Source organism: Blennius ocellaris (assembly GCF_963422515.1).
Source record: "Blennius ocellaris genome assembly, chromosome: 1".
Classification (NCBI taxonomy): Eukaryota; Metazoa; Chordata; class Actinopteri; order Blenniiformes; family Blenniidae; genus Blennius; species Blennius ocellaris.
The window spans coordinates 20993600-21020458 of NC_137650.1; the positions used below are offsets into that span (position 1 = coordinate 20993600).

A 26859-nucleotide genomic window follows, 5' to 3' on the forward strand; every position below is an offset into this window, starting at 1 on the left:
TGCTGGAGGGAAATGCCTGGAGACAGAGATGACGAGATTTGTCAAAAGGCACTTGAACTCCTGTCAGATCTTTGTTCCAAAGGGGAAGTGCAGAACGAGAACTGCCTGGATTTCATCTACTATTTCCGAGATCTTGCCAGGCCACGCTACTCAGATTCAGGTGAGTGATTATTCGCACGCATGACTGAACGACTGCATTGAATTGAACTCATGTGCATGTGACTGATTTCATTAAAAAAAAAATCCAGTGCCGGAAACACAATGGGTGGCCTTTGTGATAGTGGTGCACGGTCAGTGTTGCTTCCAAAATAGTCCCAGACCAGTATTCTTTTCTATAATTATCTCAACAATTACCCAGTTCAGTTATGTAATCTTTTCAGGAATTTGCATTTTTGTCATTTTCGGTTCCTAGACTCAAAAGTAATATCGGCACAAATGCACTCATGAGATAATAGTATGCAGTCTTTTCCCTGATTGAGTTTAGCTTGTATCCAGCAGCTATTATCACACAGTGGATTCTATACTTCTTTAAAAGTTTATCTAATTTTTGTTCAATTCTGCGTGTCAGCCTATATCCTGAATCCAACATAATTCGTTGGTGTTTTTTGGGGGGGGAACCCAAACGGACATTGGATCACATATAGAAACATGATGTTGCCATAGAGTCATGTTTAATGACTAGCAGCGCCTTGGTTAGGCAGCCTAACAGGAATGACACGCACAAATGAGCGTGTGAGTGCCACTGTGTGCAGAGCTCAGAGCGAAGAAAAAGAGGGGAGGGGGAGGCGTATTAGCGGCAGTGAGAAAGTGCAGTCCCTGCAATTCTCCACATACCTGCTCCAATCTTTCATTATTTTGCATGATTAGCTATTAATGAATATTCACCACATGAAAGCTCTGTGCAAATTCTCTCTCATGTTGCTACTCCCTCCATCCCTTACTTCCACATAACACCCCCCCCCCCCCATTTTCCATATTCCCAAATGTTCCAACAGTCTCCCTTTCACCCCTCATCCCTCTTGTCTGTCTCATCTTTTCAATTCTAAAGGCAGTTTAAAAGTTGCACTGATGTGGCAGCACATGCATAGTCCTTTAATGCCAGATCTAACTGGTTTGTATCAGCCAGCATATGGCAGAACCCATGATAGAAAGTCGATAAAGGAGAAAAGGCAGGTCATCCTTTCTTAAAGATGCCGCCACACAGTGGTAATGAGGTTTTACACGCACACCAAATATAAGTTGGAACAAAAAGCTTACCAATTGGGTTATTTAAAAATAATGATGTATTTATGTATTTTCTGTCAGCATGCAAGATAATCACATAGAGCAATAACCAAGAGATGAATAAGCAGAGATTGACCGTATCCATATATATTCACACAATCAATGCAACATAGCACACTATTAGCTGGGAAAAATAAAACAAAGCCCTTTGAAATACAAACACAATTAAATATTTTATTTTTATTCATGTTTGAGAACTTCCATATGGAAAACATTGTGACCTGCAGTAATACTTACAGTAGACAGTGAAATCACAAGGGGGGAGTATAACATGAATCATAAAATGAATCACGAAAGCAGATCTCAATAGGTTAAAATAACAGTAAGATGTTTAAAGTGATCTAGCATTTTTGGTCCTTTTGCTGAGCGTTAGCTCAGAGGAATCACATAAAAGTAGTGAAGCTCATTCAGCTTTACTCCAGCAAGAAAGAGAACGAGCACATTAGAAAAGGCTACTATGGCTCAGGTGTTATGGCAGATCCACATGTCGATGTGCCCTTGTGCAACACATGGATTGAATCCAAATTTTCTCCCAATGGGGGGCGAGGAGCTCGGGATCATGCACTCACACCCCAATGCCCTGCTGTCAGTGTGTGTCTGTGCAATAATGTGTGTGTGTGTGTGTGTGTGTGTGTGTGTGTGTGTGTGTGTGTGTGTGTGTGTGTGTGTGTGTGTGTGTGTGTGTGTGTGTGTGTGTGTGTGTGTGTGTGTGTGTGTGTGTGTGTGTGTGTGTGTGTGTGTGTGTGTGTGTGGATGGGTGAAACTGATTCATCATTATATCTAGGTAAGATCAACGCCAACAACAAAGCTTCTAAAAAGCATAGCGACACTTTAAAACCGTGGCTTCCAACCATTTCTCTTGTAGTCCCCCAAATTGTCTCTAAGAGAGGTTGTGGACCCTCCCTTCAATCTGGCTCACTAACACATGACAACAAAGCCAATAACTAGTGGATGCAGCCATTCTCACAACATACAAAAGCATGAGTCTGTTAGATAAAAGCAATGTTTCCCAGGTCTCGACTGGATTGTTATAGTTTTCTTTGATGTGTGCATATTTGACATACAGTAGCAGGCAAAGCTTTGGAACCACAAAAACTCTCCCATCACACCAGGAGGTTCTGGACAACAAGTTGAGAAACAGTCCTTATGAAGCCCCGCACTATTTATTTGGAGTTGTATACATGAGCCTACAAGCTCCTTTTGTTATTAATTGGAACTATATAATTGCACCATTTTTCCTGGGTGAATAATAACCAGCAAGATAAACTGACGGAGCCAGTCCAAGTGACTCAGTTTTGTCTGAGTGAGAATAAAGAGCCACACCAACTTGCATGTGAAACACAGGATGTCAGGGAATGAGCTATTAAACATTATAAAAGGTATATAAATCTAAAGTATATTTCTTATAAAGAAAAGCACATTTCAGATGTGGTGTCATGCAATGCTTTTTCAGCACTTGCTTCCCTCCTACACTATTGCACCTTTCGAGGTCCTGTGCTCTAAAATGAATCCAAAGTTCTTTGTTGTGATACAGTCTCCGAATCCCTCCTGATGTCTATAGATTGTTATCGACCAAGCAGCGCTTGGGCAACCTGCCAAACTGACTATGGGCTCAGTGTCCTCGGATGGCAAGTTTCTCAATTTCTCCACATTATTCTTTCAGATCATAGCAGATCACACATACTCTGGTATTCACAGAGTCTCCCATCGCAGAAAGGACAGTTGGTCTGAGTTCCTGTGTAAGGTCTAATGACAGCGCCCACACACAGACCCTCTCCTGTCTCAGCCTGTGCTGCCGAATTTGGAGGATTTGTGGCTTTACCTACAGTTTAATACAAAAAAAATTTATTTTAGAGTAAAATGTTCAGATTTGTATTCTTACATAACCGTTACTGAGTGGGTCAACATTCAGTCGCCTGGTTTTATTGAAATATGTATGAAACATGGGAAACAGAATATCTTACATTTCCCAATGATTTAATTCAAAGCTTTGTTACATTCAATACATAGAAATACCATTTCAAGATCATTTCTGGGTGAGTTACACATGTTGTGAGTTAAATTACAGATTTTTAAACATTCTTTTCTTTGTGGATTAGCAATTCTATTAATCAGATTAAATATTAAAAAAATCTAAAAGGAAACACCACAAAAGCTGCAGTAAGCTCTGTAAAATAAAGCAGAATAGATGTCGAAAAATGATTAAGGGAAAAAAATAAGACATAACCATGCTTTCTCATGATCCTTTAAAGAGCAAAACTCAACAATCCCATATAAGCAAGCACAGGTGAAGAGGAAGATGAGGCATAGTTGTCCTGGGAGCTGCAATATAATATTTTAATATTATGAAATGTTGTTTCACCAAGGAGCTATGAATTTTACCAGTAAGCTACTCACAGAATGTAGTCTGCTGGAGTAACAATTGAATTCACACACACTCAGTACGCTGCAACTCATGAGATGTCAATGATTGCACTGTCCAAGTTTGGTTAATTAGTGAAAGCCTAAGTGACAAGTTTGCAAATATTTGCAAGATACGTGTGATTTATAAGTTCTACAAAACTTCTCTGGAAATCATGAAGGGACCAGATTCTAAAAGACTGGCTGCTCATCATGGTCATTACTTTTCTGTTAACTGTGTCAGCATGGATTTCATTTGATATCCAGGAGGTGTTTTGGCTAAAGAAGTGACACACTGTGCTTCACAATGACAGGGTGTTCATTTTGAAGGCAATCATTACTGTCACTAGAAACTGAAATAGTATAATTATACTGTAGTCATTGCTATGAGTGAATGAGTGACGCACACCTGACTTTTTTCCATTTTATTTTAATATTAAACTCTGCACACACACACACACACACACACACACACACACACACACACACACACACACACACACACACACACACACACACACACACACACACACACACACACACACACACACACACACACACACACACACACACACCATTTTTATTACTATAGTTGACTAATAGCCTGTTGCATAGTCAGCACAAAAACTGAGAAGAATTCTGCATCACTGCTCTCGCACTGAGCGAGGCACAGCCAAAAATAGCATTGGTCATGTGGATACAGCAGACTGAAGCTAATAAAAAGTTCCTGTGCAAGATTCTGGACTTTTCTGAAAGTAGGTATCGTTTTGACATCATTATAATGCAATAAGTGAAAGGAAATGTCACAGTAACAGGGGTGAAAGTTTATCGGTTTGGCATTAGACAAAGAAGTGTATGTAGAGGCTTCCGGTGCACAGAAAAGAGACAATGGAGAGCAGGTTCGCAGGTACAGTCATAAGTGAGGTGGCTGAGATCAAAGCTTAGGGGAAGCAGGCGAGAAGGGTGGCCGAGACTCAGGGGATTGCCAGGGGAAAAAATAAAAAAAAGCTCAGTGCCCTGAATATTTGAGTGTCAGAGCAGGACAAGTCAGGCTGACAGAGTGAGGACTGCACATGGAAGAAAGCAAGAGGCTGTGTCAGGTCAGAGACAAAGAGGCCATCCAGGTGGCCTGAGCACTGTAGATCAACCGGACAGGGCAGAAGACTTCAAATGTGCAGATGGGGAGGAAAAAAGCATCCGCCTGGAGCTGCCAACAGGGGAACCTGACGATAAATATGCAGTTTTAGCAGTATGAATAGAAGACCAAGCAGATGGAGTTGATGATTGGGATGATCAGGAGGGAACTCACTTTGGCAGAACTGCTCAACCTGGATGCAGGTGACATCGGCAGAACCTGCAGAGGACCGCCAGGTGGGGGGGGGGCAGAGTATGAAAGACTGCTTTGAAGAGAAGCTTAGAGACTTTGGCGGCATGCTTTGAGTTTAGATGCATTAGTGGAGCAGCCAGAAGAGAATAAAACTGTTATCTTTAGAGAAGGCCGGACAAAATGAATGGGGCTTGGAAAACAGAGGAGTCCTCAGTGGGGACTGGGCAGATGGCTTTGGTGATGAGAAAACACATTGCTGGGGACCAGTGCAGAAAACTGAGGTGCATGCCTGGTGCCTGGAGAGCAGCACTGCACACAATGACAGCTGGCTGGAGAACATCCTGCAAACCAAACAGTTGCACTGTGGCCATCAGCGGAGAACCATGAGCAACTGCAGTGGTGCAGTGCTTCAGCAAAGGAGGCTGACAAATAATGTGGCTGAATGTCAGCAGACCATTAAAAATCAAATAGTATGGGGTAAAGAAAAGAAATCACGGCTTAGTGGGAATACAGGTGGAGAAGACTGGAAGCGAATCAAAGTGGCCACAGTCAAGCAACTTGCATGTGTCTGATATGGCAATTTACAGTAATAGCATAATTGAATTTAATGAATTGTGTGTATCATAATGTGGCTGCAGGGAATTTCGAATCAACAGCCTTTTGGATTGCACTGAATCTAGAGGTTTTTTTGAAAGCTTTCAAACAGGTAGAAGGTACTTCAGTGTTGGTTTCATTAAAACGCTGGTAAATTCTAACACTTATGAGCAGGTTTTTTTGAAGACGTCACATTTAGCAACAAACTTTAATTCAATAATGTTTTTCTGTTATCATGTTTAGTCATCAAGCAGTTACTTTACTTTTTTTTTTTGCTGGAAGTAGATTCAAGTGCAAGTTGCCCCAGTGCCTGGGTGTGCTAACTCCAGTTTCCTCTCACACTCCAAAGACATGTACGTTGAGAAAATGGTGACTCTAAATTCAAGTGTGAATACGAGTGTTTGCTCTGTGGTGGACTGTTCATCTGGTGTAACCAGCCCTTCTCGCTTTGTCCGCTCCAATTAGCTCCAGCACCCCATAATGGACAAACTGGTGTAGAAGGTGGATAGATGGAAAATCAAATAGTTATAAACACTGTTTAATAGAAATTGCCTTGTTCTTGTTCTAATGGGAGCTATGAACTGCATATTCCACCTGGTGTAGTTCATGATAAAACATCCATTAACTCCTACACAGCATTTTCTTTATTTAGTATATTTAACATATCACTTAAATACAACGGGCTGTACACATACAGTCTTGTGCTTCAGATCCTTGGCTCGAGGTACATTTTGTTGGATCGCATTGCTCTCCACATGTCCACCATAGAACATGACATTATGTAAGTAATTAAATGACTTTCTTTTCCATTTCTTCTGCATCAGCAATTGGTGTTGACAGTTCCATTAACACATCCCACTCCAAAACCGAAATAGGTCTATTTAAATTTCTGTTAGACGTGTTTCAGCAGATTCAAAGAGGGTAGAATAAGGTATTACACCTATTGGAGTGTAATTGATGTCTTAGTCAAGCAACATCACCTCTTATACCTTTTAGGTGGGGGAACTGGCATCACTTCAGTGTATTTTCCTCTAGTTGCATTAAAGTCATGAGGGAAAAACAGTGTAGTAAAGTAGTCATTCCTGTATGTTACCTATACAGAGGAATTTGAACCACCTCAGATAATCTAAACAAAACACATGGGCAACATTTCCGTAACAACTTAACTAATACATTTTGTCATAGCTTCATAATTGTATCAAATCACTGTAGTCATTGGGGGACTGCAGCAGTGGTAGCAGTTTCTATGATTTTTCTTTAAAAAAAAAAAAAAAAAAAAAGATTTTGTGAAAAGTCACCCACTTCCTGAGAGGAGAGATGATTCAAAGACCTTGATAACTCTGTTGGTTCACACCTCACCTTCCTTTTCTATGGTGACTCACACACCCGATGACATTGCTTTGAAACTACAAATTCGTATTTGACAGACTGAGGTGTATTGTAATATGTCTGCAAAATTTATTTTTCCCACGCACAGCCACTGCTTTTGCTGTTGCACACATGTACTGTACATGAGCATTATTTTTGATAAGGATATTGCTTCTCTATAAAGAATAACAATCTCTTATTCCCAAAAAAAATCTTGAATATCCTGATAGCTCTGAAACAATCAATTTGACAGAAAGATCTGAACATTTTACTCTAACCACATTGTGAAAGAGGAAGAAAATAAATTATCTTAGGATGTTGAGGTTTGACACTTTATTTGTACCAAACTATCAACTGGACATGACATTTTATCTTATAGACATTCCAAGTTTCCGTCAAACTGAACATAACAAAATAGCCTGGTTTTCAAATGAATGATTGTATGGACGAACGGACGAACAAATGGATGGATGGACAAATGAATGAATAATTAATGTGACAGTGTTTCAATATTTAAGCGTGTACAGCCTGACTGTTGCTTATAAGTCATATAACAGCATGGAGCGTGGTCATCTTGGCCAGCACATAGGATTCACCATTCCATGATATAATTAAATACAATTAATATAAATGAGTATTGATGGAAAATTCTTCAAAACAATGTTGTTGTTTTTTTAATAGGAAATAATGTCCAAGTGCAACAGACCCAGCATGTCAGTCCTCAGGTGGAACATAATTTGCTTTATAGGTCACTCACTTATACTTTTCCTACCTTTGCGGATGTTGCTTTTAAAAGTGATGAGAAGGAGGACAACTAATTTGCTTTACACCAATGTGGTGAACCAAAATAAGTTCACTCTGTTGTATACTAATCCCTCTTCTCTATTATTCACCTCTCAGATATCTCAGTGAGTCTGTTGTCACTGGTCGTGACCGCCTGTGGCTTGGCTCTATTTGGAGTCTCCCTCTTTGTCTCCTGGAAGCTCTGCTGGATACCATGGAGGGAACGCGGGATATCCCCCACCACCAAGGAGGCTCATGGGCACCTCAACCCCACCATGAGCCCCCTATTATCACAAGCAGCACCCAGACAGCCAGTTTACACAGCGGTGGACCCCCCACTGCACAACCGCCGTGAGTCCATGGCCAGGGAACCGACTCCTGTCGCGTCGGTTGTATCGGTGGAGGTTCCCGGCACTCCTGTGTCACCCCCACCTGTGGTCATGGCCACGCCAGAGGCAGCTATGAAGATCAGCCACACGTCTCCAGACATACCTCTGGATGCCCAGAGTAAAAGTCGGGAAAACGGTGTTCACACTACTCCTCGTATGCAGAGACAGACCACCGAACCCCCTCCGTCTGGTCATTCAATGTCTGAAATTGGGTTAGTATAAGTTATTTGTTGATTTTGGGACTAATACTTTTGCACAGAAAAGTTAAAACACTTATATTCTTTTTTGTATTTGTTGCTCCACCTGCTTTTACTTCACCTCATTTCTCAACAATACTACAGAATGGCAACATTCAAGGCAACATTTTGTTAATATCTGCAAGGACCCTGAATGTGGCAGCAAGTTAAGCAATTTGAAAGATTGTAACTACGGCATTTAGATTATTGAGTTCAAAATTAGGATTTGAATAGTTATGTTTAGGGTTACAGATTTGTTAAATTGTGGCAGTTGGGGGGTTAGGGGTCCTCTAAAGACAATGAAAACAGGACTGAAGATAGAGCCCTAACTTCAATGTCAAAAATGACCTGCTATAAATGGATTAACAAATTGAGTTAGCAACTACTATACGACGGTGATATAATGCATCTTCTAGTCGTTTAACAATCGCAATTAAATGTTTAGCCTGACCCCAAATATCCTTTGGCACCTGATCACTGTTACGTAAACTCATTTGAGACCCCACAAGGTATGAGAAGTGGGAGAAGCATAACAACCATATATCATCCTTGAATCCCTGAAGTCTCTGAACATTGTTTGATAAACTACAAAGACTATTGTACAGGTGTAGCCAGTAATCTGTATACCTCTATGGGTGTGAATCAGTAAAGGATTAAGATCACCCAGCAGTTCACATCATGTTTTTTAGGTCACAAAATACAAAATATAGAAATGATAAACTGTTGAATGGTCTCAGGTCAGAAGTAAGACCTTCATAGATCATAGTCTGTTGACATCATTTAATCAACCATGTTCTAACAGGTATAATGCAAATAGAAACCAATTTCTGGAATTTCTTGAAAAAGAATTTAGGTTTGAAGTCTGTATGATTCACACTTGTCATGATTGGTCTGGTTAAAATGAACCCCGATGTGCACTAAACAAGTGCACCACCTCCTCTCAAAAACCAGGTTGAGCTATCCTTCTCAATACGCTTTGGTTTGTGCTTCCATTAAGGTTTGACTGAAGTCTGAATACAGCAACAACAGCTGTAAGTGGACAATATTGGATGTGACATACTTTAGAAGATCCATACCCTCACAGTTTATTGTACTTTATATGTATAATGCAGGAATCCCTGCAGCTGTATTGATTACTTTATATATTGTATAAGCTGTTAATAAGTAAGACGGTAAAAATCTCACTACAGTAATCTAATATGCTACGTGATGCATCAAGTGCAACAGCAGCTGTCAAACATGTGGTTTATTTACATTCATTAGTCCAGTATTATAGTATTGTGTACTACTTCAATTATGTAATATGAGCCAGTAATATAACAACTTATTCAATAATGGTTAATAATATCATTGAGTTAATCACTTTATTTCATTTAAAATAACTATAACTATTGGCTTTTATTACATTATTGGTTGCGACAAATATGAAGTAGACTAGAACGAAATGCAGACGTTTCATTTTTCTTTAAATGTTGATGTGAGGCACAACAACAGTGTGAACACTACCTCAGAAACTAAAAAGCTTTTAGTTTCTTCATAATTAAATTGTCAGTGACAAATCAGTGACAGACTGAAAGAACATGGATAATCTTCACACACGCTACACACTTCCTTTGTACCTGACTGCTGTAAAGACCTCGTTCCTGAAGAAATGCTAGCATATATTATAATATTATGGTGTGAAGAATTGTTCATACAGCTTGTTACTCTGTTTTTTCTACCTTTTGTTAATACCACCCTGCTTTCCACTTTCCACAGACAAGGTACCATACGCAGACATATGAACCTTTCTAACCCAGACTTCAATGTGGCCCAGTTCCAAAGGCAGGACTCCCTCACAGGAATGGGCCTGGGCCTTGGCCGCCTGAAGCCTGAGCTCTACAAACAGCGCTCCCTAGAGGGTGATGATGGTAGTCGGAGAGGCGGAGGCTGTGGGCGACTCCACTTCATCCTTAAATTTGACTGCGACCTGGAACAGTTAATAGTTAAGATTCACAAAGCAGAGAACCTTCCTGCAAAGGATTTTTCTGGCACCTCTGACCCTTACGTTAAGATATACCTGCTGCCTGATCGTAAGACCAAGCACCAGACCAAGGTGCACCGCAAGACGCTGAACCCTGTGTTTGACGAGGTCTTCCTGTTTCCTGTGGCATACTCTGAACTTCCCACACGTAAGCTGCACTTCAGCGTCTACGACTTTGACCGTTTTTCACGCCACGACATTATCGGTCAAGTGGTGGTGGACAACTTCCTTGATCTGGCAGATTTCCCCAGGGAGACGAAACTCTGTCGGGAGATCCAGTATGTCTCCTCGGTAAGTTGCTACACACATAAAAAAAAGTCTTATTATCTTCACTTTCTTACTTTTAATTTTTTTCCATAAATGCACAAGACATTTCAAGTCTGACAGGTCTTTTGGAATGGATTGTCAAGTTATTCATTTGTTCTTTAATTTCAGTACCAAGAGTCTCATATTGACAGTATAAAGTGCAAAATGAAAAAGACTGTCTTCCAAACACAGCGAGCTGTCGGCTCTGAATAAACCAGTGAAAAATTAGTTGGTAGGTAAGATGAAAAGGTTTCACTTTGAGAAAGATACGCAGCTCGACACAGACACACTGGTCGTCTTTCAACATTTGATCAACGAGTCAGTGCAAAGCGCATCTTGAATAAATGCATTGTTCAAATCACAACTTGAATATATTTGCTTTATTGCTACTTATTTTAGCATTTCTGAAATGTGATCGGCAGCTTATAAACATCAAGGGAAAATTAGCCATCAAAGTGGCAAAAGGCAAATTGAGCTAACACATTTAAAACTGGTCACTTAACTACTCTGCTTGATATTTGTTTAGGACACCCTATTAAATGACGCACCAGACATGCACAGCCAAATTGTCTGAAGCAAAGCATCAAGGTGATCAACTGCTTATACAGATACCAGAAACACATCTGTTGTACTTTGCAAGTTGTATCTGACTGAGTGCTAGAAATACCAGTGAAATCAGAGGTAAAAACGGAACGAGAATGAGTAAAGCCATATTTGTGTGTATGTGCTCGCAGGGATATACATTTTTTTTTTTTATTGACAGTAATCTCAGTGTGTGTGCTTGACAAGCTGTAAAATACAATTGATTGCCCATGACATGCTTAATTGTCATCAGTCAGAGGCCTTGTCACTGATTGCTCAAAACAATTCGCCCCTGGAACCTTGTAAAACTCATGAAGATTACATGCATTCACTCTCACAGATTAAAAATGGTAGAACTTCAAACAGTTCAAGTTTAACTGAAGATGTATTACAGATCAGTGTAAAATCAATTTTCAGTTTCCTCATTGCAGACACATCACATCTCTCTAAAACAATCAACTTCCAAGCTGTTTCTTGCACATAAATCCATCTCTTAAAATCTGATTTTCAGTGAACGCAACGAAATCTTCCCACTTCAGGAGATAAATGAAGGCTTTAGCTTTCACCTCTTCTCATAGATCATTCTGCACTGCAAACACTCAACCTGAGAACAGATAAAAATAGAGGGGTTTTGTGCTGTTTTTCAGTGGAGATTGACTTAAAACGAGTTAAATATTCATGGCTTCCTTCCGTTGTTATTTTTGCGGTAGTCACATTTTGCCGATTGAAGCTGTTCCCAGAATTTGGTTGACATGTGGATACAAAACACAGCAAATCAATAGAAAGAAGAAGCTGTAACATGTGATTAATGTGTGCAATGGACAGTCAAAGTTTGATGTCTCTTTCAAATGAGGTTAGCTAATATGTGTATTTGGGTCCAGCTTCTCTGACTGTTAGATTTGGAAAATTTCTTGTTTCAGAAATCCTGACACTTGATTCTTTCTGAACTTGGTTGTATTGAATACACAAGTCAGTTCTGCCGCACAGAGAGTCACATGGGAATACATGACTGGCGCCTGTATTGTGCTGACTACACAGTCTGCACAATCTGTCTCTTCTGTGTTTAATGGGTGAAGCTGTATCTTCTGCCTTTGTTGTCCAGGCTTGCCTCCTGAAGCTCTCTTCCATACAACATTTGCAAATGTCATCACCGCAGCCTTTTATGTACTGAGCTTTGCTTGATAGTTAGTGGAACTTGTGAAACACACCTGTCAAAGCATATTAAATATAGCTACTGTAGGGATGTGAAGGAAGGAGTGTGATGGATATTTCCTTTTAAGGAGAAAAAAAACAGTTGAAAATATAATTAGTTGTGAACATGTCTTTCTGGTTCAGTGGGTCTTATTAGAAAAACAACTTGTTTCAATTGTGTGGATATGATTTAATTATGTCTTGTTTTTTTAACAACTATTTATAGATTTATTGCAAATAATTGAGCATTTTGGTTTTGGAGTTGCGTGTAATAGCAAAAGCTTGAGATGATGAGAAATCAAATATTTGCATAGATTTCAAGATAATTAGTCAACGAATACATTATGAACATTATGAAATGTGCCCCAAATACCATTAAATATGGTGAGTAAGCCAACCTGGGAAGACATTCTGGTGATATTCAGCCCACAGAAATATAAATAAGCTAGTTATCAACTCTATAACTCATCTTTTCCATTCACCCCTCAGCACATATATAAAGTGGGTGGAGTTTGTGTGGCCATGTGCAGACATGGCGAAATCTGGAAATAGTTCATGGAAGAGGCACTTATTATATTCACAAACAAACAAAATCACTGTTTGTTGTATTACAATATTCATTTCCAAACATGACAGAACAAGTATATCTCCCTATTGCAACTCATATTAATTAAATACATTCATGCCTTTTTAAAGTCATTTCAGTTGTTATCCCAGAGAAGCAAAGGGAACTCAGGAGAACATTTTTGTCAGGTTCATTATGATATTGAAACATTCCTGCAAATAGATCCACTCAACCCAAAAAGGACAAGTCACTTCTAAAGAGAGCTGACTGGTCAGTAAAAGTAGTATTTTATACCTGCTGAGGTCGTATCCTGATTCCTGAACATATACTCCTCCAGGGCAGGCAAGGAGTTCGACATGAGTTACCATGGCAACATATTTTGATAAAGAGTTAACCACCATCACAGTACTGATACCCCAGGGTTAACTTTGACATTAAATTATTTCTTACTACAGGCCTTGGGTATGTGTTATTTGTTATTATTTTTCTTTTAGCAAGAAAAGCTGCTACCATCACACATGACCTTTCTATCAACTGCATGGTAACCTTGTTGAATCCAGAAAAGATTGTAGTATACTGCAGTCAAAAAGCAGTAATATTTTGGTGTAAAAAAATATATCAAATACTATTAGGGTAAACAAGAAGAGCAGGATTCAGAAGATGAAAGCATACCAGGGCTACAGGAGCCTGCTGTGATGTGCAATACAATGTGGATCAATAGGATACACCATAAATGTTATAATAGATCAGTTGCGTTGCTGTGTTTTCATATGACATGGTGCATTTTGTGCAGAGTTTTGTGATAAAATCCAAGAACACAGTACTGACAATAAATCCTTTTTTTTAAAGTTTCTTTGGGAGTATACTCATATTCACTCCTCATTTGGGTCCAGTCCTCATTTAACATCATGTGTTATATTTTAACAAGTGATACACATTCACACACTAATCTTTTAAAACAATTAGTGGTGCTTTATTTCTGTTGCATCAGATTTAGTGCAGCTGTAAATTATGATTCTCTGAGGAGATTCATTCACGAGTGTTTACTTTCTGATTGTTGTAAGCCTGTTTTTCACTTCTTACCTCACAGATCTGATTATTAAGATTCAAACAGCTTTTTCTCATGTGTGATAGGGATAAAGAGACTCATTATATTGAAAAAATCTGTTCCAGAATCTCTTATCCACAGAACCAAGGCTGTGAATCCTAGGCTGTGAATTTTGGCCCGGAGGTTTTGCTGCAAATCTAGATTATATTTTATTTTATTGTAATTTTTTTTTTCTGCTGAAAATTTATGTAGCACCTCAAAGCAGACTTGAACAGTCTCCATCATGCTGTCTCCAATGCGTGGTTTGTCTCTCCTCAGCCCACAGCTGGTCTGTGACCATGAGCACCTCACAAGCGTTGCCATTTTCAAAAATGCTTCGACTGGTCACACTGCTCCTGTTAGAGTGACTCAGTGCTTTACACTTGCCCATTTCTGCTGCATCACTGAGTGCTTCAAATACCCCAGACTTTGACGTGGTTATCATCACCAGTCAGTTTTTATCAGTGTGTGGTTATACAGGTTAAAGTAAGAAATATTGATTGTTAGCATCTTAGAACAAGTATGGATGTTTCATCCATACTTGTTCTTTTTCCTGTAAAATCCATTGCAAAATAATGGCAATGATTTGTCCTTCAAACCGGGCTTTCCTTAGAGGTGTAATTCTTACTCATATTCAAACAGTTAATGCTTTCATACTTTTCCTTGTTGCATTTTTCACTTAGTGTGACTCAAATGTGTAGCATTGCATAAGTATCCTTATCATTTGCAGGCAGCTCAAACCAGTCAGTGGTTGAGCAAAAAGTCTCGCTGCTTCCTACTCGTGGCCTAAAAATACTGACAGCTGGATTCTACCTGTCTCTCTCTGACATGCATCCACACGGCTGCTTTAACCCAAGCTGAAAAATACTTTAGTCCCTCAGAAAGTCTCAACATTGACAGCATTTTACATGTAAGATGGTTAACCACATCCAGCCTAGATATTGTATGTGAATATGCATTCTGAGTTGATGGGAGTCAATGTGTTCATAACCTAGAGATGGTGGAATCACAATGGAAATGTAAATATGCTTCAGTGATTGCTTTGTGTATACCCAAGGAAAGCACTGCTCAATCTTTGAATTAAAAATGCTAAAATCTCTTTTTCAGTCAAGTTAATCAAGCATCAAATTCCTATAATTAATATGTTGTGATGTTGCAACAGCTTCATTGAATCCAGACAAACACTGTCTTCTGTGAAACACTTGAATTGGAAAAAACATTACATGCTCAGGTAATGGTGATGGATGGATGGATGGATGGCACATACACTCACATACTAATTTACTCTAATTTTGTTCATGTCCTGTGTGCGTACGTTGAAATGGCATGCAGTTACATCATGTAATGTAAAAAGAGAAGCAGTCAGTCATAACTGTTAATACAGGTTTTGATCCTTTGTTGAAACAGTACTTTCCCCCCTCTCTCTTATGTGAATACAGCACTTTGTTTAAAATGCCAGCATTTTCTGCACAATAAAATATAAATATCACTTTACCAACTACTGCACTGTGTGGGATTGTAAGAGGGCTTTTAGAGCCTCATGACAAATAATGTTTGTAGCAACATACATCAGTAAAATAGTGACAGGTTTCAATGTTAATCTTTGTGAGTGAGCAAGAGTGTTTAAATGGTACATATGCATGTTGGCATGTGTTTCTTAGTGTTTTTGTTGCTGCTATGTCTGCTGAGAGCAGCTGGAAAGACATATAAATGTCCGACTTTGTCAAAATACATATGGTCAAATCTGGAGTCTTGAATACAGTCAGCTACTAAATCTGTTCTTCTCTCTAATGGTTTCCGTGGCAAAGAATTGATTCAGAAGTAAGAGCATTTCCAAATATGACTGCTAGGGGAATAACATTTTATCTGTTTAACACAAGACAGCTGTTTCAAATTTAAAATACACTGAATAAATAACAAGAATTACACAAAGAAAGCAAGAGGGAGATGCTGGAAAAATGGTGTGAAGATATTTGTTCCGTCAACAAGCCAGATGGAGACAATAGGGAGATATTGATAGAAGTATTGATATATTTGTGTAACCTCTCCACATATGGTTGTTTGATGGGTCACTGCTGAGACTTGCACTCTTCATCATTGATCGGTGATCAATATTACAGAGTTCGAACAGAATGCTATGACAGGTGGTTGATGGAAACCAGTGATTCACAGAATCTGGGATGCTCCATTCTCACACTGTCCATTTTTTTTTTGTTTCACACGACTCAGTTCTTGCAGACACACACCAACACATACATATACACAGACATTTACATTCGCACAAGACACACACACACACACACACACACACACACACACACACACACACACACACACACACACACACACACACACACACACACACACACACACACACACACACACACACACACACACACACCGGGACACTTGCACAAATGCTTGTTCCCAGACATTTGCACACATAAACCCTCATAAACAAGCTAATTATTTGGACAGCCGCACAGAGGTAGGACATTTTGTAACCACTATAGCAGAGCCTATTAGTCAGAACCAGAATACAGAATTACTGATTTAATTTATAAGAACTGGCATGCTTATTATTAAGTCTTGATTGGCAGTAGAATTGTCCATATTGGGAGTTTCATCACCACACCGAGCTTCTTGAAGCTCTGCAAAACAAGCAGATTGTTTCAACAGTGTTATATTTTAACAGATTATCAGATCCAGATTGATAAATAAAAACAAAAGCACTGCTCAAAAAATACCTTTTTTTATATTTTCTTATTTATCAGTTTAATGGTTTTGGCATTTAATATGTTGAAATTGTGAAACGTGAGATCCATTTTGAATATCAGACACTTTGGATGTGACAGGAAACCTGGAGGTATTAGATGCAGCAGTATATGTTGTCTAAGAGGGATTCGGGAGTGAATGAACCACAGCTCTAATCTTTCTCTTCCCACCTGTACCTCAGGCGGGCACAAAAAGACATCAGAGCATGAAGCATGTAAAACCCACAGGATCCCTCTTGGATGAAAAAAGCATTTTCTAGAGGTGGTTGTCAGTTAATCCATCATGCAAATTAAAACGCCTTTAACCATGGCCTTTTTGAATACTTGATCTTAGTTGTAAGAAAAGCCCCCCACGATTGAAATATAAGACAATGTAGGTCTCAGGAGGAACATTCTGAATGTTTCTGGGTTTTTTTTCCCCTCTTTTTTTCTTCTTGGCCTTGATTTTTTCACACTCACACAAACACAATCACAGACTTGCAGATCACAAATAATAAAAACAAGTGTGATTTCACAGGGTATATATAGCTTTACCAAGACAAACTACAAAATAGGGTTGGAGAGTGTGAGACAATAATCTAAGAGTTGCAAAAATTAAATTGCATTCGCTTTAAAAAAAAAAAAAGAAAAATCTGGTTCACAAGCAGATATTAAGATAAAGTCGTGTCCCGTTGAATGAGGCTGTATTTGCTGCTGTGTTCTCCCTTAATAAAGCACAGACTTGGGGATTAATTCAGCTATGTTTCTGACATGCGTAGAGAAGCTTTTACGCCGGGATAGTCCAAGGGGGTCAACTGAACTTAGGATGACAAAAACATTGACACCTTCATTTGGTTCACTGCACTTTTGAAAGTGGACCAAACTCATACAGGTCATACAGGTAGAACAGCTGCACGTTTGGAGCTCTGCTGCAAACAAACACTGACTCGCAATGAAGCACAAAGAAAGAGGTAATTCAGCTGACTGATTGGTCTTGACTGAAAAAAGGAACACAAAATCAAATATGCAACAAACAATGAGGCAATTTAAAAACATAATTATTCTTGTGGGTGGCCAACTACAATTTAAGGACATCAGTCCATGTATCAATCAATCACCCCAGACCTACCCACGAGACATTTTCTTAACTTTTCCTTTGTCTCCTCGAGCGAGCATTTTTAGCATGCACCATGCACACTACATCACTCTCTTTGCTTCATCTCTTATATTTGCTCCGCAAGTATTTCACAATGCAGAATATGCAAAAATGTACACTTACAATGCAAAAAGTTCATGTGCAAGTGAACCAAGTTTGCTTGTTTGGTCTGTACCAGAGTGTGAATGATGAGCTTTCCCACCTGCGCAAACAAAGTGGATTATCAGGGAACTGAATTGTGGTCTGCTTGAACTGTACCAAACAATGTTAGTGTGAACCACCCCTAATCGTCACTGGTTCAGCGTGATCTAATACAAAAAGCACATAGACAAACCCAAATTCGAAGAGAAAGTATAGAAGTAGACCGCTCTGTAGCCACTAGGGAAAGACTTAGTAACTACACCAAAGAAGCAGATGTTGGAGAGAACAAAGCAACCCAGGGGAGATATTGGAATTGATATAAATGTCAACAGTGAAAATAAAGAAGTCATATCCATCTCTTTTACAAAAATAAAAAAAAATGTGTTTGATTAAATAATACAAATAGAATATAATCAACTGTGGCGACATCATTGATCGTGACTTAAAATCTGTAGTGTTATTTCAAAAACCGAGATGATTTTGCAGATGGTCGATGTCACAGTCGTGTGACTACAGACAGCCTGCAATCTCTCTTTTTTTTTTTAAACTGCGTCACAATTTCACAACCACTGCCTCACAGCATTGCTCAGTGTGACTGCTGATACGGCCCAAACCAATGAAAATACTGCAGAACATGACAAGTCAATTCTTTTTAACTTTTGGACGGTCATTCTAAACTTTAACTCTTGGTTGCCTTGAAATTTGATATTATCTCAATCGGTTAATAAAGCAGCTGTGCAAATGGTTATAGGACCAATCTGTCTCAAAGTTAGATGTTTGCACATTGATTACACTCTCAGAGCTGGAAGTTAAAAGCAGACGACGCTTTATTCCAAACACCAACACGATTTTTCCTCAACATGCCAAGAGATCAGCAAGAGATTCTGCTGTAAGAGTGGTTGTTGTCTTCACCACACACGTTTGTGTGCTTTCCTGGTTCTCACTTCTTCAGTGGAGTTATTTTAGGCACATGTGATAAGTGAGCTGCAGCTGAACAGAAGTCTCCCTGTCAGCTGAAATATGTGAGACTTTTAATAGAGCCACGTGAAAGAAGAGTGTAACCTTTTAAAGAAAAAAATGTAATTCATGCAAGTACCCACCAGAATGAGACTGCTTTTATTAATATTAACAAAGACACAGCTTGGTGGGGAAGAAGAAAACAAAAACATGAAATGTATTTAAATTAAAGTTCATGTTGAAATGAAATAAATGTCTTTATTTTGTCCATTAGGACAATGTGGACCTTGGGGATCTCATGTTTTCACTCTGTTACTTGCCGACTGCGGGCAGATTGACCATTACCATGATAAAAGCTCGCAATCTCAAGGCTATGGATATCACTGGTGCATCTGGTAATTAAAATCTGATACTATCTATAACTACAGATCCCCGCTGGTAGACTGCATCTAAATATATGTGTATTTTTCTCTCTCTTTTTTTTAATAGATCCCTATGTGAAGGTGTCACTGATGTGCGATAGTCGCAGACTGAAGAAGAGGAAGACATCCACAAAGAGGAACACTTTAAATCCAGTCTATAATGAGGCCATTGTCTTTGATGTTCCTCCAGAAAACATTGAGCAGATCAGCCTTTTGATTGCAGTGATGGATTATGACCGGTTAGGAACTTCATATGAATAAAGACACAAAGTACAGTATATAGGTCAAGCAATATCTTGCACCTTCTCAGTATGACTCATTAACTGCTGCTGACTGAAGGAGATGATACGTAATCAGATGTTATTCAAATTATTTCACGGGCACTGTTTCTGTAGCATAGCGACATTCTTGTCATTCTTATAATGTCTGATAATTTTGTGATCGTGTTTCCTCTCTCTATCTCTCCATTCTACACTTATAGTGTAGGCCATAATGAAGTCATTGGTGTGTGTCGAGTTGGCAACGATGCTGACAACCTCGGTCGGGATCACTGGAGTGAAATGCTCACATATCCGCGAAAACCTGTCGCCCACTGGCACCCTCTTGTCGAGGTGAGCTGAATTTACTGTGATGTCTGTGATTGATGTGCTTCTGTGCATGGACGACTGACCATGTTTTTAACATGAATACATTTGTTGTGTGTTTGTGTCCAAATGGAAATTTGCAACTTATGGTGTCAAAGCTTCAGACTGCCAATACATTCCAACACCCGCAGGTTTCAGTCGCCAGGTAGAAATGGGTTATATCTATAAATTCAGTAGAGGTCTAAAATCTGCTGCTATTACAGCTGTAGGAACCTGCAATGTTTGATGCAATGACTCACAGTTGCCAGGGGAAACATCTGTGTTGTATTTATATGTATATGTATTTTTTTTATTTATTTTTTTACTTGTACAATTAAAGAGGGATAACTATAATTTTGCAGAGAAAAATTAAAGGGGTTTAAAATTTATTTTTTCTTCCTAATCATATGCCCACACATCTTAGGCAAAATAAGCCAATTGCTGGTCATTAAACTTTCATGAAAAATAATATTATACAGTAAAACAGATTAAAAGACTCAAGGACTCAAGGAAAAACTGTAGTGAGAACAATACGCGAGTAAGAGATTCAACTTCTCATTCTTTAGTTATTAAGGCAGAGTGAGCTCATTAGTATGCATTGATACAGTAGTGTGTTGTTACAACGAAGCTGCGAAAACAATTTTGGTCAGAGGTAATGTGAATATTTCGGCAAGCTAGCAAAGCAAGTATCATAATTTAAAAAGAAGAAAAAATATGTGTGCTTTTATAATAAACATTTCTTTTACCTGACCTGAAAAAAAAAGCCTGAAATATATATCTGATGTACAGTATAGTATATATCAGATTTAATAATATTCAAGAAAAGAAAGTGTGTTTGTTTTTCATTTCAAAAGCTGATTTAGGGGGGGTGCTATTTTATCTGAAAGTACATATCTGAAACTGATATATGGCTGATATATAACCTGCTCTGGACCAGAGCAAATCTGCTGCTTCTTTGAGAAAAAGACAGCAAGTTTTGAGCCTGCAGTTATCTGGATAATTTATTGTGATGGATTCCTGCAGGAGAGACCACTTATCCTTGCTTAGGTGCCAGTTCACTTAATATTAGCTTGTACCTTCTTCCTTTTTTAGTAGGAAAAAGCAAATGTGACACCACAGAAAAAGCACTGATACAGAAGATACAGCACCATACAGACGAATGGTGTCAAACCTATTTTAGTTCAGGAGGCAAATCCTGCCCCATTTCTCTCATTTAGGTCAGTAAAAGGACAGCATGATACCCGGCAAATACTGAAAACTAACACATTTGTCCATGGTCAAAGGGTTTCAGTTTTGAATTAAACTTCAGATTGAAAGGTTAGAGTTCAGTGGTTTTAATACCTGAAACTTTTTTGTTTTTTATGAGCGTCTTTAACACAGTGACACTGTGACAAAAGCAACAAACAGACAGGCAGAGATAGACCGATAGATAGACAGAACACACCAAATAGTTGCAGTTTTAAGTAAGGCAAGGCATATTTCAGGCAAGGCATATTTCTAGTAAGTCCACATTTGAACTACTTTGACATTAATAGCTGTTGAGGCAAGAAAAGCCTCCTTGGAGGCTTGTTAGACAAACCTGTTAAACTCGCTATCCTTATCTTATAATTTGATTTGGTCTTTCTTGGTTTTACATCACAATCAATTCCAGGACATATTTTCATAAAAAAAAAATAATAATAATAATTTTTGAAACTGTATTTTTTTTTTATTTAAGTTCTTTTTTAAACCACGGTATGACCAAAACTATGAGTGGAATCAAACAAAATTTTACATAATTTTGAAATATTACAGCTGTATTTGTAGTGCAAAACCACACAAGTACAATCTGAAAATGTTCACATTTACTGATTTATTTTCTTTTTAGAATATTATAAATGAGGATGGTGCCTCATAATGAGATCATCGGTTCAAATCCTGGCCAGAACAATTTGTGTGGAGTGTATATCTTTTCACCATTCATGGGTTTACCTAGGGCACTCTGGTTTCCTTCTACGGTCTAACAACATGGATGTGAGGTTATATGGTGATCCTGCATTGCCTGCAGTGTTATTGTGAGTGTATGTAGATGTCATAGCCAGCTGGTATAAGTTCCAATGACCCTGCTGCCTCTCAGAACATATGATTGCATGTTTTCAGAAACCCATCCTGACAGTATGGCATTGACGCTAATGCTATCTCAAAGCTTTCACTGCTGCATTACTGATCATTCAGCTTTGAGAATGGTTTCCATCTGCTGTCCCTGAAGCACAAGAGCCTCAGTTACAGTATGTAATGCAGATTGAACATTCTTCCATTGTATTTTAGCCTGATAGATTACATGTCTATTTTTTGTCAATATATATATATATATATATATATATATATATATATATATATATATATATATATATATATATATATATATATATTTGTATATATGTTTTGTATTGAGTCCATTATACCAGTTCTTAAAAGTTTAGTTTTTTATTTTTTTTCCTATTTTATACTACAATCAGAATTATTTTTTCATGAATACAGTCTAGTTTTAGAAGCTTTATTCAACTTAACTTCCATTAAGTATATCTATAAATAACTCACCTAAAATTTGGATTTGATGGAATTTCTGGGAATAGGGTGGCTGGCTCTTGACAATTTCAAAGACTTATATTCTGACTGTAGAGAAATGGAGAAAACACTGAAGGGCAGTTTGTCTGACCTGTGCTTTGAGGCAAGAGGAATGGCTTCACTGTGCATTTGTGTGTGCATCAAAGGTCTCCGCTTGCTGCATTCAAAGAGACACCGAGTGCTAGAGAAAAAAAGGAAACTGGAGTCACAATGTTTCTTTTTAGGCTAATAGTGTATGTACACAGTGCTTTGAAATGTTCACCACAGCCTCCAGAAAACACAGCAATTGTTCTCAAGTGATTGCAGTGAACGTTTTTTCCATCTTTACAGGCACTTCATCTTCAGTAAGCCCACAAACCAGCAAGCTACTTCTCTCCTGAGCTAATAACTTTCAGTTTGCAGATCTATTTTTGCTTTTGAATGCCAAATAAGCCCCTTTATCTGCAAAAGCTTTCATGTCTCTTTTGCACTTGGCAACGCAGTCACAGTTTTGCAATGTATTCCAAAAAAACTGAGGGAACAACCTACGTGGATAAACTCTCCTCCTAATGAGTCAAATATAAAATGACAGTCGCATAATTTCTGGCTGACCATTTAAAAAAATCATCAGGAGGTTGGAACATTCCTTTAAAGGCATCGACAATGGCTATGGTTTGATTCCCATCTATCCACCTCCTATACCGCTGTATCCAACAGAGGGTTGAGAGGTCTTGAGCTGTCATGCTGGACAGATCACCAGTCCATCATAGGGCAAACACAGTGAGGTAGACAGTCACACATGCATCTATAGGACATTGAAAGCCATCAATGGTCCAATTGAATGCTCGACTGTGGGAGGGAGCAGGAGTGCACAGCTAAAACCTACCCACGCACAGGGAGTTCATGCAAACTTAACCAAAAAAAAAAAGGCCTCCAAACCCAACCCGGACCAATGAAGAGAACAAAGAGCACCATGTCATTTGGAACACAAAAGGAATTATGATTCCTGTGTGAATGCGTGCGTGGATACAAGCACATCTATTACATTACATCACCTGAGAATTGGGTCAAAGAAGCTTTAGGTGGGTTGTGTGAGCCATTTAGAAATGTATTCTTTAGCAAAATTGAAGACTTTGGTCTAAACTGAGGGAAAATTTTGGTCTGGGTCCACCCCAGGCAAAATCTGAACCACTACTACTGAACCTGTTTCACCAATGTTTGGATTAGAGATGTTGTTCCACAGGTAACCAGCAACATCCACTTGCCCTGTACTGGATATATTTTTTGTTACCAAACACACATGAGGGTGATGATAGGAGTGACACGTGACAACATTTGAAACACACGTACAAATTTACATGCATTAACTTTTTGAACTTTTCAATTTGAGACAAGAGCTCTAAGCCCTTCCTCACTGTTTGGCTCTGACTTTATTTAATATCATCCATACATGTGACTTGTTATGATGTTTGTTATTTTTTATGCATATTTAAGGTTCCATTCTATTATGACATGCTTTCTGTTCCACTCTTTTTGCAGTACCAGGGGACCACAGGTAGTAGCCAAGGAGGATCCTGTAATTCTCTGAAGACGCCTCCTTCTCCGTAGCCTTGAGCAACCGTTCACGTGACAAAATGAATCGACCTTGAACCTCCGCTGTACGTTTAGACAGTGATGCTACCACTTGTCGCTCAAATAAAGGTACCAACAGACAGATGCAGACATCCATGAACAACGATGGAAGAAGACAGACAAAAACTGTCTGGAGCTCTGCTCAGTTGGATCAGTTGCATGTTGAATGACCGCAAAGATGGATGTTTTCTTTTCTATAATGTTCCACGAGTAAAACAGCAGGCGTATGCAGACATTTTAGGTCTGTGCTATACCTGAGTTTTTAAAGTCATGAGTTTTTTACATGGTCTTGTTACTTGTTTTAATGAGATGAGTCTGTATTTGCACAATGTACTAACAACCAGTCAAACTGCCATACTGTTCCTTCATTTGGTAGTGAATTGGTGCATGAGGTCATGGTTTGGTGGGAAAACTTCTCCTCAGTTGTTTGTTTCTGTTTCTATTTTGGGAATACGGCGTGTTGTTCTGTTGGTCTGTTGATGTGCAGTGACAGTTCATTTCTAGATGAAATCTGTGTAAGTAAGAGATGTTAAATGTGAGAAATAAATATTATTACATAAAAAACACCAAAAAAAAGAAACCCTTGAATTTGCGTTTTAATTTATTTATCATGTGTTGGGGACTAATTAATTTGCCTTTTGTGTTCTGATCAGTAAATTAAATAAGAAAGTTCTCTCACTGTGGTTTTCTCATGCATGAATAACTATAAAAGATGGAAAACACAAATGTTACACACATTTCATACACATGTGGTGCTTGAAAGGCTTAAATACTGGAAAAAAATAACTTTATCATACAATAGTTACATTATTTTTCATTATCCTCATCAATAATTTCAGCATGTTGATCTAATTACATTTTAAGATTAATTTGTTTGAAGTGCGAGCTGAAAAATGCAGACAGATTATTTTCAAACTCTTCTGAATAAGTTTGTCTAGTATAATTTGTGAAACAGGCTGAAGTGACAGGTTGAGTAAGCAGATTATGAATATCAAACACAACTGTGAAATTAAATACTGAAAATTTCCAACTACTGTGGAGCAGTCGGGTAAAAAGAAACTACACAATCACCTAAGATATTTGGTATTGTTCCTCTTGCGTTGAGCATTTGATTTAATTTTAGAATAAGCACCAGATTGGAAGTGCTTGGCGGTGTTGCTCATAATTTGGTAACTTGTTGGCAAGCAGCAAACTGCAGTCAGCCACATCTAGTAAGTTGACTTGACTCAACTGAGTAAGAAGAAACTTGGAACAGAACTGGGACTTAATTACCACTTTTCAACTCGCTCCTCCTTTTTCATTTAATTTGCTTAAATGGCTCACAGCCAAAGTCTCTCTCTACTGTTCCTGTGATGTTACATTTAGGCTTTGGCTGTTTCATTTACTTGGTGTGCTGGTTAAAAGGCTGGCAGTGGGTGCAAGTTGCAATAAAAATGTTCCCACTGCAAAAATGTCTTTTATTTATTATTACATGCACAGACCATATCCTCCAGGCTACATACTGTAAAATGGAAGACATTTCATAATGGAGGAGCTGTGCTGAGCATAATCCTCAAAGCAATTTTATTTTCAAAACACCCAGAAGGAGGAAACATTAAAATGCTGTATACCTTTTGCTACTTCCATTGCCTTTTCATCAACATATTACAGCCATATAAATTGATCATTTTTAGGCCTTTAAATTGAAGTAGACATCTTGTCTAACAGATTAAAATCAATTTAATACATGATTGCTATAATAATATTTAAATTTGAAAATATAAAAATAAAAAATCACAATGAATGAGCACTAAGGAAAAATTTATTTTGTTAAGTAATCAATAAAAAAAGAACTAGAAATAGCAGCGGTTTTGTGTATTTTCCTGAAAGTGTGAGAACATTTACATAAGGTCAAATGTCTTTTAATGTATATATGTAGGAGAGGCTTTATGAGATAAACAATTTTACTTAATGGACATCTGTGCGTTACTTAGGGTCTGCTTCAGCCAAACCCTATAGCCCAGGATCTCAGAGGTCTCCAAACCAGAGCCTTTGTTTTGTGCACACGACCTTTTATTTTTTTCAATTCCTCATTCAAGTCATTAGCAGAGCCCCACATGCCTCTCTGTTGGCATTCATTTAGTAGGTAGTGGGATTTTATGCAGCTGGCACCAGGGGAACAGTTTCTCCTTATCCCTGCAATTTATCCCGGATTCATAAAAGCATTGCAGCTTAAAAGAGATTAGCAATAATACAAAATAAAGCCACAGCACAGATTGGTAGACTACAAAGTTATGCCTAACAAGAACAGAGAGTGGATGTGGAAACAGGTGTGGTTTCTTCTCTTGGCATCTGTTGAAAGCGGAGCGGCATAGACATCCAGAGAGTCAGTGCCAGAGCTCCAGAACGCCAGAATAGATACGAGTCCAGTTCAAACACCAATGAATGAAAGCGCGTATGCACTATTCCCAGGTT

General features: G+C 38.5%; 1 protein-coding gene across 1 annotated transcript; it reads left to right on the forward strand.

Annotated features, from left to right (window-relative positions):
• syt9a (synaptotagmin IXa) lies at positions 1 to 24381 on the forward strand (the record flags this gene model as incomplete). Its single annotated transcript, XM_080501520.1, has 7 exons — positions 1 to 160; positions 7874 to 8357; positions 10140 to 10695; positions 19417 to 19537; positions 19632 to 19803; positions 20046 to 20175; positions 24313 to 24381. Exons 1-7 carry the CDS (start codon positions 13 to 15, stop codon positions 24379 to 24381), a joined length of 1680 nt encoding a protein of 559 aa, XP_080357646.1. The 5' UTR covers positions 1 to 12.
• Positions 24382 to 26859: the final 2478 nt, after the last annotated feature.